The sequence below is a fragment of the Colossoma macropomum genome, unplaced genomic scaffold (assembly GCF_904425465.1).
Source record: "Colossoma macropomum unplaced genomic scaffold, Colossoma_macropomum, whole genome shotgun sequence".
Taxonomy (NCBI): domain Eukaryota; kingdom Metazoa; phylum Chordata; class Actinopteri; order Characiformes; family Serrasalmidae; genus Colossoma; species Colossoma macropomum.
The window spans coordinates 36,599,719-36,618,009 of NW_023494804.1; the positions used below are offsets into that span (position 1 = coordinate 36,599,719).

At 37.1% G+C, this 18,291-nt stretch overlaps 1 protein-coding gene across 1 annotated transcript in view; it reads left to right on the forward strand.

The window, feature by feature from the left end:
• The window catches only part of megf10 (multiple EGF-like-domains 10), a 77,658-nt gene that overhangs the window by 11,636 nt on the left and 47,731 nt on the right, over positions 1-18,291 (forward strand). Inside the window, exons 2-5 of the mRNA XM_036595443.1 lie at positions 5,108-5,238; positions 9,174-9,275; positions 10,792-10,892; positions 14,216-14,308. Coding sequence (XP_036451336.1) covers positions 5,120-5,238; positions 9,174-9,275; positions 10,792-10,892; positions 14,216-14,308 — 415 coding nt within the window. The 5' untranslated portion in view covers positions 5,108-5,119. The remainder of the gene's footprint in view (positions 1-5,107; positions 5,239-9,173; positions 9,276-10,791; positions 10,893-14,215; positions 14,309-18,291) is intronic.

Genomic DNA, 18,291 nt, shown 5'->3' on the forward strand with positions numbered 1-18,291 from the left:
CTCTGACTTTAACTGACTAGCGACTCGACTCTGACTTGCCTTTATGCTGAAACTGTCAGCTAATGTTGCTGAAGTTTTAGACGGATCACATTACACAGTAAAACCTGGCTACAAACTACAGACTAACCAACTGTTTCAAGTTCTTTGCTTCTTTCCCTTAAACATTGCATTTGTAGTGCTTCAGTTCTGTCCTTCAGACTGAAAATCTTTCTGCAGTGAAAAACTTGTTATTCGAAGTAAAGCTAATGGATTTTTGTACAACGCATTCCCTGCGTCTAATAATGAGACTAAACTAAAATTCTTTACCAAAGACACGAGACTCAACTCAGACTTGAATCAACTTGTGGACATCTCTGCTGTAAACAACAGCAATAACCTTTGTATGGCAGCTATACAGACTACATAGTAACAAGTAGCTGGTTGGATGTCAGCCCATTTTGGCATCATCTTATTTTATTAATTTAATTTTATTAATTGTTTGATTTCTTAAATTGTTTACTTTTGCTAGTATTTAATTAAAAAAATGAAAAATGTTATTGCGTTCATAGTTCATGTAGGCTGCACTACTTCACTGGGGCTTCACTGGGGTTTGTCCCTTCCAGCTCTTTTAAAAACATCAGACAAACTAATTATCATGATACATACTGTGTATTGTGAAATTACGTTGAAGTGTTGTGATATAAAATTGCGATATTTCTGCCATATCGCACAACCTTAGTTTTTTGTTTACAGCAGTTCAGTTCAACAACCGATGATGGCTATTGAGCATGAGTTAGTGCAAAAATAGTTGTTGTGCTTTTAAGTGTTGCTTAGTTCTGAAAATACAGCTTGGTTACCCTGTGATGACTCAGATAAAGCTATGTTAGCTATCAGACAGATTTATTTAAGTGTCACTGCCCTCAGTTTGAGAATGTGGTAAAGCACAGCAGCTCAGTGAATAATCTTTTCAAGCATATTTAGAACCGTGATCATGACTACAGGGCTGTGTATGCCGTAAATGTAACAAAGCTTTGTCTATCGCATTTTAGGAAGCCCATAATTATATGGTGTATGTTGATGAAGGAGTAATTTTTGGGGAATGCCAGCCTGATGCCCCACCAAGGAGAAATCGGAAAGGCATGGGAAGTAGACAACAAATAAGACTGTCTCATGAAAGATCACTGACTGGCTGTAAGGCCTTGTCTTTAGTTTACTGTTGACTGAAACCAAAAAAAATACAATGATGTATTATTGCTGAGCTTGTTTGTGTACATTTCTTAAAATATGAACGCACCACTCCGCAAACAGATTAGAGAGATCCATCTACCAAAACAGACATTTTAGTATTCTTGGAAAACTGACCGTATTTATCTTGTGTCACAACTTAGAGGGAAATGATATCAGGCATAAATATATTAAGAGTTTTTGTATTATAATCTATTAAGAACTTTTCTCTGTGAAAAATGAATCACAGTATGTAGTAGTTTCAGCACATTTCCATGGGAGTAAGTAGAAACTGATCGTACATCATTTTTGATTTTTCACATTAGACATAAACCTCTGTATATTTACATTTGTGTCCAGTTTAGTTTAGTAAATAATTTATTGGGAGCACAGCACCTGATCTCTGATACTCTTATTGTGAAAAATAGTGTAACAGTTGTAGTATCACAACAGAAACAGATCTGTTTGTAATTACATATTCTCACTAAAACACCACAAGGTTCAGTTTTTCAACTCAGGTTCATCCAAGGTTGTCTCTCTAGGTTGATTTCCTTGTTGTTTATTTCCGGGAATTTTATTTTCAGCAACTCATAAAACATAAACAACAAGCTCAAGCAGTTTCTGTTAATTTTAATGAAAGACAGATGTCCAGTGTTTTTTACCTCATAATATGGTGATTTTAAACCCCCATTTAACAGTTAAACTCGTAAATAATGGTGACACAAGGAGTTCAGTTTTTTTTTTATTTTTTATTGAGCATTAAACTCTAAAGGCCCTAGAGTTAGTCCCATGCTAAATCTCGCTCTTAAGTAAGCAATAAATTTTACACAGCTGCATTGCTTTTCAGGTCTGATCTGGCTTAGATTAGCAGATATGAGTGCTCAATTAAATTAGCCCCAAAAAGCTAGATTTACACTCCAGCTTAGGCAGTTGCAAATGTCCTTTGAGGCAAAAAATGGAATTTTCTGTGAAAATGCACAAGGTGCATGTACTTCAAACAGCAGATTGGCCTGACTCAATGGTCAGTCTTTACTAGATTGTAATACAGCTGCACAGTTTATCATTTATAAATCATTTTCATGATATCAACCTTCACAATACTGATATTGCAATGCAACTGAGCCTCTAACCAACTACTGAAAGTTTTAATGTGTACTGTGATCCTATGAGGCATTTACACAATCCAATGAATGTAAACCATCATGCCACATCAATGTCATATCACACTGGCAATATGTGTCAATTACATTATACTGTGGTGTTCTGTACATATTGTTAGCTCTAGATTTACTGGCATCCATGGTAAACATCGGTGAAAATGTCTTTGTGGGTAATCAGATCAATCACACACTGAAAATATAAGAAAAATCTAACCATTTATTGATGTATATTTAGCCAAAGAAAACAAGAAACAAAAATAAAAAAGCAAGATATTCAATCCACATTCATTATCATTACAGATATGTAATTGATATTGTAAAAATTCTATGTGCTGCTAATGTTTTATTAATAATTCATACTTCTTACATCTTAATACAAAAAAGGCACTTGTACAGCTAAATAAAATATTTTTATGTCTATCATATGGATATAGGACAATGTGAATTTGAATATTTAATTTCTGATGTATAGTACTGTGAAACAATCTGACACTACCCTTTCATTTAATTTCCACCCACATTTGAAAAAGAAAATAACACAACAGGCTCACCAACTAAATATAATATCATTTTTTGGTATATTTATTCTGTTCAGGAGACTTTCTTAGAGTTTTTCTAAGAAATCTTCAGAGCTATTCTTCCAAAGTACGGTCTTGGTTGAATTGTCTGCATCTCAAAATCGAAGTAATCACAAACACATTCAATGGTGTTGAGGCCTGGGCTCTGGGGTGGTCAGTCAGCCGTTCCTAGAACACCAGCAGCTTTGTGCCAGGTGTCATCATTCTTTGTGACTCACAAGCCTCATGAAGATAATGATCAATCAAACAACAGCTGAAACCAGCTGCACAACGTCTAAATGTTTGGATGACTGTTTAGGGCAGGGGTGCACGACTCTGGTTCTGGAGGGCTGGTGTCCAGCAGAGTTTGGTAATTTACCTGCTCAAGCACACCTGCTTAAAGGTTAAGTGGGTATGTTTTCGAGCAGGGGAACCACCAAACTGTGCTGTTTACCTGTCGTCCAGGACCAGAGTTGTGCACCCCTGGTTTAGAGAGATTGAGAGAGAGAGCTTCACATGCTTCCTTTTAAGTATTGAGAGCCCTGAATCTGTTTCTTGCATTAATTTCATCCATATGCTTCAAATAATAGTAGTAGGCTAGTATGATTCATAGTGATTTAGCATAATGCCGCTTGTACAGTAGGAACAAGTCTGATTAATGTGAAACTAGGAAATGCCTCCCTGTTTGAAGATACAAGTATCCCTCTATTTGAAACTCAGACTGACTCTTCAAAGAGAATCAAGTGGCTAAGATAAGAGTAATGGCGCCGGGGTTAAAGTGCAGAGCTGAGCACTGCATCTTTAGGATTCTAGTTTAAGGTTGCAAGATACTGTATCGCTGTTGTCTGAACAAAACCTCATATCTCCAAAATGGGAACTTTACAGGAGAAGGAAAAGACCTACTTGACTTTCAATGTAAGTTAATGGAACCAGACTTTTTTCCAAGTCATTTTGGGCTGTTTTTTGGTCCATTCGTTATGAAACTTACACTTAATGTAAAGAGCAACAAGCATTTTCAAATTATGTCAAAAACTGAAAAATGACAAAAATGAAGGTTTTGTTCCAACAACGGCGATATACTAATACTGGTCACTCCATAGTGCAGATGTTCATTCACTGCCTGTTCTTCTGCAGGAGATACTGCCTTTTTGTTTTGCTCTTGTGGTGCTGCAGCCATGCAGGTCTATTCTCCACTTATGTTACCTTGGTTTAAATGTTAGGCTTGAGTTGTTAAATAAGCTAATTTTCCCTTGGACTAAATCAGTGCTTGAATCTGTTACTGCCTTACTAATAGAAATCAATGTACAATAGGTTTTCAAGGAAGGTATAAAGAATTAAGCTCATGACGAATATGAAACGTTTGACTGCTATCAATGCTAAGGATACAAAAATAGTAGATAATATCAAGCCATATAATTGTATATGGTCAAAAAATCCAATTGTTGTAGCTAAACAGTGCTTTACCAGCTGATATGGTTGTCTGCTATGAACTGTCAAATAAGTTCATTAGTTCTGAATTGTAAAATGTCTTAAACTCAAACAGCACAAACTCACAAAGGCTTAAATAATATAAATATTAAAAGTATCAACAGTGAACATGTTGACCGTGTGGAGCTATTCCATAGTTTTTACAAGAAACGTTACACATTCGATCTGTAAGCAGTTCATGCTAAGTATCAAGAGGGGGTACAGCAACGAAGGACGTTTCCACAGCAGGTTTGAGACCACCTTAAACATAACATCCCACTTGCTATCCAGAATACAGCAAAACCACAGAAGTGCAAACTAAAAAGTAATTTGTTGCCCTTAATGACTAGCTGTCCTGTAATGTCTAGAACATTGGGTTTTGTGTCATTACTTCACAGCAATAGTATGGAAGCTTCCTACCAGCCAATGTCACTGATCAGTCGTTATACTAGTCAGGCTCTAGTATAGTTTTCAGAGGAATAACACATGGATAGGCAGAATTTGCATTATACGTCATTTTTTCTGATTTTGACATGGAGGTCAAAGATGTCAGGTTTTATTTTTATGTTTATCCCTGTGACAGAATTCTAAGTAATAAACTGAATGTATGAATATGCTGTAAATTCAAGCTGCATTTGTGAACAAAACTGAGGCATGTTTAAGTGCTGAGAGTATCTACATTGTCTTATGCACTTTAAATATGTTCCCTGTTTTCAAAAGGTGTTGTCTACAATGATGCTCTCACTGCTATGGCACTGTGGCTCTGTCCTGTTGGGCCTATCATGCTGCCTACTGGGAGTGACATCATCACTGAACCTGGAGGACCCCAACGTCTGCAGTCACTGGGAAAGGTAATACACACACACACACACACACACACACACACACACACACACATACACACACACACATACGTGCATACATGCATTTTGCCCCCCAGCCCCGTGTAAACTCTCATTTGATATACTGCGCTGCTGTTTTTTTTACAGTCTCTGAATGTCTCCTATATTGTCATATATCATTTATGAAGTCAGAGAGGAATATGGGCACATGCTATAGAACATAGTCCTGTATCAGTGGGCAACTGTGACTAACCTATATAATCTTATCGCCAGTCAAGGCATAATGTGCAGCATGGAACAGTATGCGACATGTCCCTGCTGGTGTTTATGATAGAGCAACTGTTTGGCACAAAGGCACGCCATGCTTTAAAATGCTATTATAGCAGACAGGCCTTTTAGAATGACTTCATTTATATCCCACTAGTTACCAAGCTACAGTGAGATATCTGTTCTCAAAATTCATTTCCTTCCAGTGTTACATAGAGATGTAGTAGATTTCTTGGTTAATGACAGGTGGATTGGTATCATTGCTGTCCAAAAACAAAAAAACAGACAAGTATCTCCATTTTTTGCAATTTTCAGGTTTCTACATAATTTGAGCTCATCTGTTCTTTATGTTATGTGAATTTCATGATGATTGGAGCAATAGAAATGTTCCAAAATTGCTCCTAATAAAATCTCTTTACATTAACTTACATTGAAAGTAAAAAACGTTTTCGCCCTTTCCTGTAAAGTTACAGTTTTAAAGATACTTGTTTTTCTTTGAGGACAATATGAAAAAAAAACATTTGGCTTAAATGATTTGGCAAATTATAGCTGCAGATTAGGTAGCATTTGCATGTTTTACCACCAAACTAAATTGGCATCTTGAAGATTTTCAAACACATGGCATACAATTCTATACAAAGTCAGAGGACACCATTTATTTGACATCCAGTCAGAAAGGCCAAGTATAAGTTATTCATTTTTGCAGTAGATATATGTGAGGAGACTAGATATACTAAAATCTTGCTTCAGCTCTGAAAAAAATCCACAGATGTTTCTGTCCATCCTTCCACTGTGAAAAGAGAAATTAACCATATGGGTCTGATGGAAGGATGTTCAGCTGTCAAGAAGCCGTTATTCAGACATGGAAACAGACAAAAAAGAGGAGAATTTCCACTAGAACATCAAAACTGGACATTTGAGATATGCAGTAAGGTTTAATGAACTGATGATTTTGTCCCATTTGTATTATATACATGTAAGTACCTGTATGTGATAATGTATATACTGTGTATAATATACATGTAAGTACATATTTGTAATAAGGATTTTCTAGGCATAGCCTCACCCTTAACCTTTAGTAACCGCAAAGAAATGCTTAGCCCTGTTTTTCTTTTGCTATTAAAACAAACATCCACACACACTTAAACATACACACACTGTCACACACTGCCCCACTCCAGACACACACAGTTTTAATAGGCAGAGGATTTCTGCGTCCAAATTAAGGAAAGGCTCGGGAATCCATTAAAGCAGATTGAAAAGAACAAAGGTGGAGGCTGCTTTCCCAGCTAGATTTACTTTCACTGAGTAATGTGTGGGAACAGCTGCAGTGCTGTAAGCGGCCATGAAGAGGAAGGCTATGGAACAGCGCCCGCAGAGACAGAGAGTGCGAGTGTGGCCTCTCAGTGGACCCCCACTTCCAAGCCTGGCTAATTTCTTGGTGGATGATACTTTAATACCTACTTACCAACGCTTGGTCACCACTGTTCAAGCTTGTTGGGAATGTTGTAGAATGCCTCAATAAGCAAATACTAGGAATACTGACTGTTTACATTCATATCAAATCACCAAGATTATAGATTATACACTCTTAGACAGTGCTCTGGGGACCTTATCCCATATTCTTCTTCTGTTTAATTTCGGAGGTCCACTTATGTTGTTTGTGTGTGGTTATGTGCTAAAACAGTTACAGTTCATTTCTACATGATCATTTTCCAAACCTTTCTTTATCCCTCAGAATTAAACTGGCTGTTTGTGTTAAGACTGATATATGTGAATGACCTCTGTCCTAATTGGGTAAACTGCAGTACGCTTCATTCAAAAAGTAGTCGAGGCTAAAGCAGTTCTTATAACTTCAGCTTGAGTAGGCAGAGCTAAATTGCTGTCGGTTGAATAGGCAGGTGTACGTAAATGTGGCTGTTTTTGTGACATTGCAAAAACAGTAAATTCAACCTGGACTGTTTTTCAGCTTAATTTCCATACATGGACTGTATGGGCTGGGAAGTGAATGGCATGCTTTGAAACATTAACAATGTTTTACATACTACCTCAAACTTTAAGATTTCTACATAATAAAATGGTTCATTCAGAGTGGTTTGATTCTAGAGAAACTTACAGAGTCTGATGAGTTTAATACTTCTTAAAGCTCCCTTATAGAAAGTTAGTACATGAAATCATTATGAATGTGCTGCCTGATGCCTGAGACATTGATCTACAATAGTTTTGAGAAGATTTCAGCCTAAAACTTTTTTTTACATACATTCATGGTGGAGAGGTACATGTAGGACATTGTGAGACAAAATAAAGCTTATTTTTTCAGATTTACTAGTATTTTACCATTATCAACATTACATAAAAAACTCATGTAAGTTCACTTGTGGCTTTGGACTATAAGCAAACCGGCTATATTTGTGTTTTATACACTCCAATAAGTCAATAAGTTTCTCTACAGCAAACCATTTCACATCAAACCACTCTGTACATCTTTATTTGCATCTCAAAGATTTAATATTTTGGAAAATTTGAAAAATCAGCATTTTCCCTTAAAGCTACTCACAAACAGTATGTATAAAAAAGTATGGAAGTTTTACACTGTTGTTATACGTGTTACTGTACATGGATAACATTCTGAAATAAGAAGAAAAGCAGTTGGCCTTGGTTTTCACTGCCTCGCAATCATCAGTGCAGCGTCATTCTTAAACTGTCCTGTGATAAACAGAGAGCTCCGTTATGACCCTCAGAATCCAGATGAATGAAGCACCATTCACTTATAGGCTCTCTTTCACAAAGTGTTCAAGTGACATTCTTCACATCTGAACACAGCTCATTTTCATCAGAGGGGGCCATGCACACTCCCGGAAAGCCTGAAGTCACAACTGTTCAATTAGGATCACAAGGGAGCATTTGTCACCACAAGTGCTTTACTCAAGGACCCTCTAATAATTTGTCTGTCTCTTACAGCTATAAATATTCACATTTGCCTTATCTGAGAAGAGAAATTGGAAGACTACAAGCTGTTATCTTTAAGCTCAAGTGCTTTATTATCCCATTTACATTTTGTAGCATAGATATTATTACTATTTGAATGGCTTTTTAAAAGATTTCAAATAGGGTGTAGCACTACAGATAAGGGTGGGAAATATGACAAAACCTTTTCTATGATAAATTACATAATCACAATAGACTTGTTCTTAGTATGTGTTGGGCGTTGTCAATACTTTTACTGTTTGTTTTTTTTATTTGTGTTATTTCTTAAAGGGATGGCTTGGTGAAAAATCAAATTGATCCAATTTTCCACTTACCGCACATGAAATCAACCTGCCAACACATTTTGGAGTCCAAATTTTGCTTCTTCATTTTAGAACTGGAGTCATGAGACTAACATTGCTAACAAACACAGCAACTCAGTAGTCACCCAAATAGTCGACTTGATTGTGAAAATTGCAACATTGATTTGAATTGGAGGCCACCCACACACAATGGAAGTCGTAGGTCGCATAATCCTTTCTCGATACACTGACAGCTTCATTAAGCCCCTTATTATTGCACTTAGCCTGTGTTCTCATTAGCCACTTCAGCTGGAGTTATGGGACCACACATCAACTGTATAAACAGTCCACAGAATGTGAGCGCTGATATGTCTGTGTGTTGTGTGTATGTGTGTGTGTTCTCCACAGCTACTCGGTCACAGTGCAGGAGTCATATGCACACCCCTTTGATCAGATCTACTACACAAGCTGCACTGATATCCTCACGTGGTTCAAGTGCACACGCCACAGGTGAGAGGGCAATCTAGACTGAGCAGAAACACTATTCAGTGCAATACAGTTGGAATAGCACATTTTACAGCAGACAGTGTAACAAAGTAGCTTTGCAGACCAGTGATTCAGTGAACAGTACAGTGCAAGTCAAGAGAATTGTGAGAATTGTGTAAGTAAAACTGAAGTATGGTGAACAAATGAGTTAGGCCTTCAGTTTGGCATAAATGTAAAAAAAAAAGAGAAAAACTCCTCTATACTGATGCTAATTTCTGTTAGCTTCTCTGTAGGATTAATAAGATATGTCAGTGCTAAACTAACAGTAGTGCACATCACCTTTTTTGACCATTCCAGATAAAAAACACAAAATTACATTTGAAGCTTATGGAAGACATTTCAGGCTTTATTTGTAGATTGTAACAGACGTTTTACAGTGACTCATTCAATAAAGAGCCCTGGGATAGAACTACTGCTGTTTTCTGTTTCTAATGCCTGAAACCTGGTTAGACCACAGCTTGTATTTGCAGTCAATGCAAATTTTTTATGTACATGTCTAGAATCACTTTATTTTCTCATGAAATCAATACCACAATACATTAATGGTTGATTCCACTGTCACTTTCTTATTTTGTTGGGTGTTAATTAGATGCATTAGGACTCCTGAAGGCCTAGCCAGTTGAAGAGGTAGTTTGTGTGTATTTCAAGATTTTAACCCTTTTGTTTCCAACCAAAACTGAACAAGCATGACAGAAAAAGAGTAATAATAATGTATAATAATAATAATAATAATAATAATAATGATATAAAAATACTAATGTAATAATAATGTATTTTTTAGTTCCCAGATATTTTTATTTTAGACCTTTTCTGAAGGCCTAGAAGGCCCTGAGTTGTCCACTCTGTTGATTAACAAAACTAGGCATCGGATGGTACCTGCAAACACTGGGATGTCTTGAAGACAAGAAATAGTTATGCTAACATACTGACAGACATGAAATCAGACATATTAATTCTTATTTGTTTTTATGTTTTGTATTTCTTTCTGAACAAATAAGCACCTAGATAAATAGCTTTCTATATTCTCAGTTGACCTAAGACTTTTGCACACTACTATACATGAAAAAAGCTATTCATTCAGTTTACTGAATTCAGATGTGTGCATCATTTTCACATGAATGATGTATTACATAAACACAATTATTGCCAAAAGTAAGCTAAATTGTGTTGATGTGATGTATTTTATTCATGTGGAAATGATGTACAAATTCAATGAATTACATTTTTCAGTGTTAACATAGTCGTTTAAACATAATTCATTTGTAATTCCATATTATTTGTTATGAATGGACTATGAATATTGCCCAGCTGTTGCTTAACAAACCTGACCACAGGTGCTGTTGGTGCAAGCTGGAAAGTAAACATTGAACTCAATGGCAACAATGCTGATCACAAAACTGGCAACAATAGAAAACTATTTTAAAGAGTTTGTGCTGTCGTAGTACTCATTTCCCTTCTTCATACCTGCTGCCGCCTTCAGGGTGAGCTACAAGACAGCCTACCGGAGAGGAGAGAAAACCATGTACCGTCGCAAGTCTCAGTGCTGCCCAGGTTTCTACGAGAGCAGAGAGATGTGTGTTCGTAAGTAATTCTGACTTTCCGGTTCATTTTTAAGACTTCCCAAAGATCTCTGCAGGCTACAGTCTGCAGACAGCTAACAGTGTAATTCTCTTAAAAAGTTCAGTGAAACATTTTGCCAAAGTGCTTCCAAGAAAATGTATGAAGCAGTGCTGTATGTCATGAGGATGTAGTTACCTCAGGCAGTTTTTAAGAATAGGTTTTCATAAGTGCACAGTATTAAAAGATAAACTGATGATAACTGCTAGCATTCAGTTCCAGATTTTAAATGATTTACTTGCCATGTGTAAAGTTTTTATACATATTTTTGTATCTATTTGGTAAAAGCGCAGGGCTGTCATAGTTCTGACCTTAAAACAATCCCTAAAATTGTAAAACACTTGCTTAAAACAGCTTTAAATATGACTAAGCAGACATTCTACTAGTGAAGGGTGTTTAAAGTGTTTAAATCTCATTGTATGTCACTGTTTTTGTTGTATATAAATGTATACTTGAGTTTACCTGCAGTGGGTGTAGACAAGTACAAAGATTTTAACCCTTTATGCTGTCCAATAGCTATTGCTTAGTGGAAAGAAACTAGATGATGAACTTGTAAGTTTAACTTACTAAGTTTAACTAACTAAATTTTGTTTTTTAAATTTCATTTTTCTCGTTAATGCATTTTGCTGATGTTAAAACAAATGCAGTGTGGCATCAGATTAAAACAAGTACATGATGATGACTTATTCCAACACCAGGCCAAGGTCATTTAAAGTGAATGATATCAGTAAAGACTCCAGAATAAGCACATTGACTGCTGGAGGAGTTAAGAGAGGTTAAAGACTATAGGTGAATTCCGTCCAAAATCAAATGTTTAACTCCAGTTCATTACCTTCTTTTAATGCTGAGGAGCCTGTTGGACTGCTAGATGCTTCCTTGGAGAATTATTACTGCAGGGTGAAAAAGTCAGATGCCAGAAGGTTGACAGTTTCAAGCAAAGACAGCAAATTAAAGTGACAGAATTTATAAACTACATTTGTAAATGAATGAAATTGTTTCAACCCCATAACACCAGCGTTATTTGATTGGGTAATCAAACCAAATTGGCAGTAATTCTGTGCTCTTCATCATAAAACATTTCTAAGGGCTCCTTTTCATGCATACAGATGCTACCCTAGTTGAGAAACACATTGCTTATGACAAAACAGGCCAGTGTCACTTGGATTATTGAGGTTGGGCAAGTCTGTGCTGGAGGAATGGATGATAAAAGTCTTTATCCCTGATGAATCAGCTTTTATATCACAGTGGATGTGAAAATGTGACCCCCTGGTGCTCAAAGAGGACTTTATTTGGGCCCTGAAAAGGATCTGTTGTGTGTACAGTTGGCCGCAATCACATGGTGCCTTCTCATGCCCTCTGTTTCCTCATCACTCCAAAGAAATACTGTCTCTTGTCTGGTGGGAAAGAGTTCTTTTTATAATGTGATTGATGATGAGTTGATTAGAGCGGCTCACACTGCATAGCTAAATTATCTGAGGACAAATTAATCAAGGCAGCTGATTTCCTTAAATCATCTCAGACAACACAACAGACAAATAAACAGGGAAATGAACTTGCATTTCACTGAAACACTGTCTACAAATATGTTCAGTTATATGTTTTCAGTAAAGAAACAATGGGGAGATTATGTTCACGGTAGGGCTGTTAAAGTTAAGGCACTAATAACACAATAACATAAAAAAAATAGCATGACTATTTTTGGTAATGCCATTAAAACATTGTCTTTATTTGACCCTTCAAACCATCCATAGGAGTGAACAGTTCAGGCTGAAGCCCAGCTGCTTGAGTATTATAAAGGCCATAAAGGGCAACTGGCATTTTTAAACAGTGTAAAAACAAACCCACCAATTTATAGTATTTCACTTTGAGTTGGCTTATTTTTGGATTAATGTGTAGATGTAAGCAACCCCCACAATGACATTATTTGTGATACATTTCTCCCATTTAAAGCGCACTCCAAGTAATATTTAGACGATGTTTATGTGTTTTACTTACCCTTGTATTATATGATATATTCCTTAATAATGTTTTTTCATAGGTTCTTCATTAAAGGCAAAGGTTCCAGAACTGTGACAACTCAAAGAATCATTTCAATGCATAAATGGTTCTTTGCAGGGCTCAATGGAACTTGTTTGTTGTTTGTTTTTGGGTAAATACAGAATGCTAAGAGTGTACAGTCATATTCAAAAGTTTAGGCACCATTGATCAAATTACATGTTAATTTTAGATGTAAGTATACATCCTCTACAGAGACACTCTTTTGCACATTTTAATGCACAATTACTGTAAATTTGCTGAGTTTAACATATTGGGGAAAAATAAAATGTGACCTGTGCAAAAGTTATGGCATACTTCATGTATTATGTTTATTTTCCAGTATGTTAAACTCAGCAAATACAGAGAAATTGTGCAGACAAAAGCAGAAAATGTAACATGTTTCAGTGTATTCCCTGATAGAGGATGTTAATTTGTTTGGAAAATCAACAAAACATGTAATGAGAGGGAAGTTTTGCATGTGACTGTATATTTCATTGTACTTTATTGTTTTCTGGTTGAAATTGAATGAGGCATATTTGAATGACTTTTCATCATTGTGACCTGAGCATGAACTATGACTTTGGCCTCACATTACCTAGCCCCAAATCAGATTTCCCACCCAGCTTGTATTTACAAACAGCCACTCACAATTAGTCCCAATTTCTCCTCAGTGGACTTGTATTCATAGCACAGCTAAGGATGTGTCGGCTTTAAACACAGAGCCCATTCCAGATCATGGAAAGTCTGCTGTAATGTCGTAAAGCTGCATGGCTTAATGGATTTGGTTCTGTTCCCAGTGTAGGTTTATCCACTGTGTTAGCCCTTAGTAGTTCTCATTCAGTTGTAATTGCTTTCTTGCTGTCTTGTGTCAATGCTAGTAGAATAGCGATTGCTAGTGTCAATGCCAATCTTCAAAGGATTACTCAGTCCCATCTCTGTGTGAAGAGCAAAGATTCTGTCTTTTAATAACTTTTTAAAGACTGAAACACTTCTTTTCATTCTGAGTTTGTTTGCTACCACACCCTGTGTGCTGTTTGTTTGAGCGATAGCTGCCCTGTTTAGCAGGTTAGTGTGCGTTTTTTTTTTCCCCCCTTCATGTTTGTTTTTCCCTCTAGCTTGTCTTCACTTTTGCTGTGTGCGTTTGAAAGGATGAAATCTGACCTTACTTTCCCTTGTTTTTTTTTCTCTGTCTCCCTCTTCCTCCACACCCTCCTCCCACGGTGAACCCCACTATCCCCCCTCCTCTCCAGCCCACTGTGCTGAGAAATGTGTGCACGGCCGCTGCGTGGCCCCCAACACCTGTCAGTGCGAGCCCGGGTGGGGAGGAGCCGACTGCTCCAGCGGTAAGTCCTCCAGCTGTAGCTGTCTGTCTCTCTGCACGCCAATGGCTCCAAGCACACACACACACACACACACACACACACACACACGCACACAGTTCTTTATGCCAGCCCTTTTAGAACACCAGTGCGCAACGGAAGGCAACCAGAGAGACGCCAAAAGGTTTTGGCTGTTCCGCACAGAAAAAAGACCTCTCAACAGTTCTCTGTGGCAGCAGTTTTGTTTAACTGTTTACCCGGTATTTGTTTTTTACCTTGTAAATCCCATAATTGGCTAAACTACACTGTTAGAAATAAAGGTACTGTACAGGTACATTTTACATACATCAAGGTACAAACAATGTAAATGATCCCTCAAAGGTACAACAGTGGTTTTAAAGTCCAATTGTAAACCTTAAATAAGTTTTTCCAGGTGAAAAGTACATATTGGTATCTTTTCATAACCTAATGTTTTAAAACAGAACAACAAAATAAAAGCCTGGAGACGAGATGGGGTGTGTGGAGTCAATACAACGTAGAAAATTATGGTACAATTATGCTCCCTGACTAAAGGTACTGAGATGTACCCTTGCGGGTCCCACCCCAGTAACAAGAGGGGCACTGCCCCAGTGACAGTTTACTACCTTTTTTTCTGAGAGTGTATGGTAGATCTCAGACTGTATTTCATGAGAGTTCTTTAACCTCTTAAAGGAATATTCAGGCATATTCAAACTAATCTCTATCTGCCATGTCTGTAATATGTGGCCCACTTTCACAGACTATATGACATCAACATTTTCAGTATTTTCACACTTTGCTTTTAATATAGTTTCCATTCTTTTCAAGAGACTTGTTTTCAGTTTTTCAGTGAAGTTTGCTAGATGTTTTCACAACTCAGTTCAGTCCTAGAAGTTGGTTGCATTTTCTGCTTTTCATGATCTAAATAATCCCAAACACACTGAATGATGCTGAGGTCTGGACTCTGAGATGGTCAGTCCGTTGCACTAAAAACACCCGCAGCTTTTTTGTTCTGCAAACATTCTTCTTTTTTTTTATTTCCTTTTCTCAATAAGGGCGTCTTGACATCTACACGTCCATTCAGGCCCATAGCTTTTGAGTCGTGTTCTCACAGTGGAAGGATGGACAGAAACACCTGTAGATTTTTTTCAGATCTGAAGTAAGAGTGGAGCTTGATTTTCTCCTCTCTCAAAGATGAAAGCTTTAAGTACTGGGTATCTGGTCCATCAGGTCTTTTCCTTTGACTTTATTCTTCCCTATGCTGTTTTGACTGGAAATCAAATACATAGAGGGTGGGATCTGACTTTTGCACAATAGATTTACAAGGAAATATACACTCTAAATTCTTTCATTCTCCTAATCCCTTAAAATCCCAGTCTTATTATATACTAAGGCTTATCATTCAGTAACTACAGGTACTTCAGTGCAAACTGGTTGAGCTATTCTTAGATAATAGAAGTGTTTTCTTAGAATACAGAAAGAGGGGGACCTGACCATGTAAGAAGTTAACTATGCACCCAACATGGTAGTTTCATAGTAGAAGTACTTAAATAATTAAGTCTTAAGATTTATTATTCATTAGTAAGCCTATAATTGAGAAGTAAATGTTGTTTTTTAGGCAATAAGCATTAAGCAGCCTGTTTTTTTCTTCTTTATGAGTGATCATTTGAAATTTGAACTTCACCTCTTTTATTTATATAATTTTATTAGGTTGCTGTTTGAAGCCAGGCCTAATCTCTGTGCCCTCATGGCCAGGTGTGTTGACTGTGGTGGGTTAATGGTGGCTCAGTTGAATCAGCTGGGGTCTCGGTCGTCTGCTGGTCTTGTGTTTCAGGGTCTTTATAAAGAGGTCATTGTTATGTCTGCAGTCTCACTCTGTCCCTCAGGAGTTAAACAAGTTCAGCTAGTCAGTCTGGACAGGGTGATTAAATGAGCTCTGATAGCACTGGTCTCATATTCATTGTTAGAAAGACAGAGGTAAGAGGATACAGGCCCACATGAAAGGACTCGCCAACTTAGCATATTGTAGTACGATTATGCGTGTAGATTACAATAGTCTCGTAAATCAAAGGTGTGGTTAACAGTGTTTATTTAACAGGATCTTTTTGCTCTATAGTGGCACAATTAAGACACAGTGTATTCACTGTTACACGGTCTCTCTTTGGTGGTGTGTTGAACAGAACAATTCAATGTAGCCAAACACTGATTTGGCCCGGAGTTTAAAATGTTTGTCCTGATTGGAGTTTTTGTTTTCATACTTATTCACCCTTGGTCAGTTGGCTGTGACTGGGAGGCACACATGCACACGCACAGATGAGATCTGTGATAAACATGAACTGACCCAGACCCAAAAATCAATGTTACTCACTGGAAAAAAAAGAAACCCCGGGCATCTCATCGATAGCCTTTTTTTATCTTGTTGAGTGTAAAGGTTGCTAGGCCTCACACCTGATTGGCTCTTACATTTGTCAGTCCACAATGAAAAGTATTGAAATGTACACCAAAAATTCTATACCTCAACTCTATAAATAAAATATATTACATTCAACTAAGTAGAATAATCAACACATAGTATTTCTAGAAGCAAGTAAACTTGAAAATATTAATGTAATATATTTTTTCATTTGGAAATGATGTACATATATGAATCAAATAAATTTAACACATTACTTTTTTCAATTTAGTGGTGCTTATATGCTTCTTTCTTAATTGTGAAAGTGAAAGTGAAGTATTAGAGAAACTCTATATTCTGTGGTTTGCAGTCTTCTTGTACTTGAAAGCACTTGTCATGTCATTATTTCTCTGATCCTAAATAACTGAATCTCTTCACCAATGTGACCCCCTTTGATATTCTTTTGGATAGATAATAAAGAGCTGATGAGGGGGTCATCATTTTGTGTTGCCTCAAAGGGCCTGTATCATGGAAAAACAGATTTCCTTTGCTTTTTTTGAATAATAGAGCTTGATGCAGTCTGTGATTAGTGTTAAAATGTAAAGGTGTCCATTCGGACCATATATGGGAACTACCGCTTTTGAATTCCTTGTTTTTGTGATGTCACAAAAACCGATACATACACACACCCATTCAGCCTATAGCAGTTTGCCACCACCCACTCATATTGACCTACTAAGGAGGGTTTCAGCCTGGGCTGCTTTCTGAATAAGCCACATCAGAACTAAGCCCATTTATATATGTCAGTCTTAAAGAGACAGTAACACAAACATTGTATTTCATTTTAAGGGAAAAAGAGAGGTTGGAAATGGCCATATAAAAGTGAATTATGACCATTTATTGTTCATAAAACCAAACAAATATTCTGAGTAAAACTTAGTAGGGAAAAAACAATGTATATGAGTGAAGCCACGCTGTCCATGCCTTGTACTGTTGCACGGCTGAACAGGCTTTACAGAATGTTGACAAAAATTCAACCTAAAGAGACACAGTTTACAGTAGTTCTCAAATTTAGAGCATGTTCTTAATTTCAGATGCTAATTATTTTGTATGTATGTGAAAGATCACACTGATGGGAGAGATTGGCTGTAATTTTTTTTTTTAAGTCATAACGCGAAAGTTAACATGATTGCAAATTCCGTTTGATACTGTAAAACAAACTCTGAACAAACATTGTAGGAGTCTGTGGATTTTTTAGAAAAAACTATTAGGATACCTCATTAGGATGCATGACACTTTGTCAGTGTTCTGTAAAGCCTGTCCAACCTCGCAACAGTAGCTATGAAAGACTGTGTGGGCAGAACATGGATAGGTCAATTGTGTAGCATTTTCAGTATAACATCAAAATAGTCTCACATTGTCTCCCAGCCCTACCATGGTTCCGGGTCTTTCTGAGAGGCAATTTGTTCTTCGAGCAGCAGTCTTAGCTCAGTGGCTCAGGGGCAGACGCTGATCCCCTCTCTAAGTGGGGTCTTCTGAAGGAACCCCCCGGATCCACACTAATATGACATTCATTTCCTCTAAAGATGCTCAGATC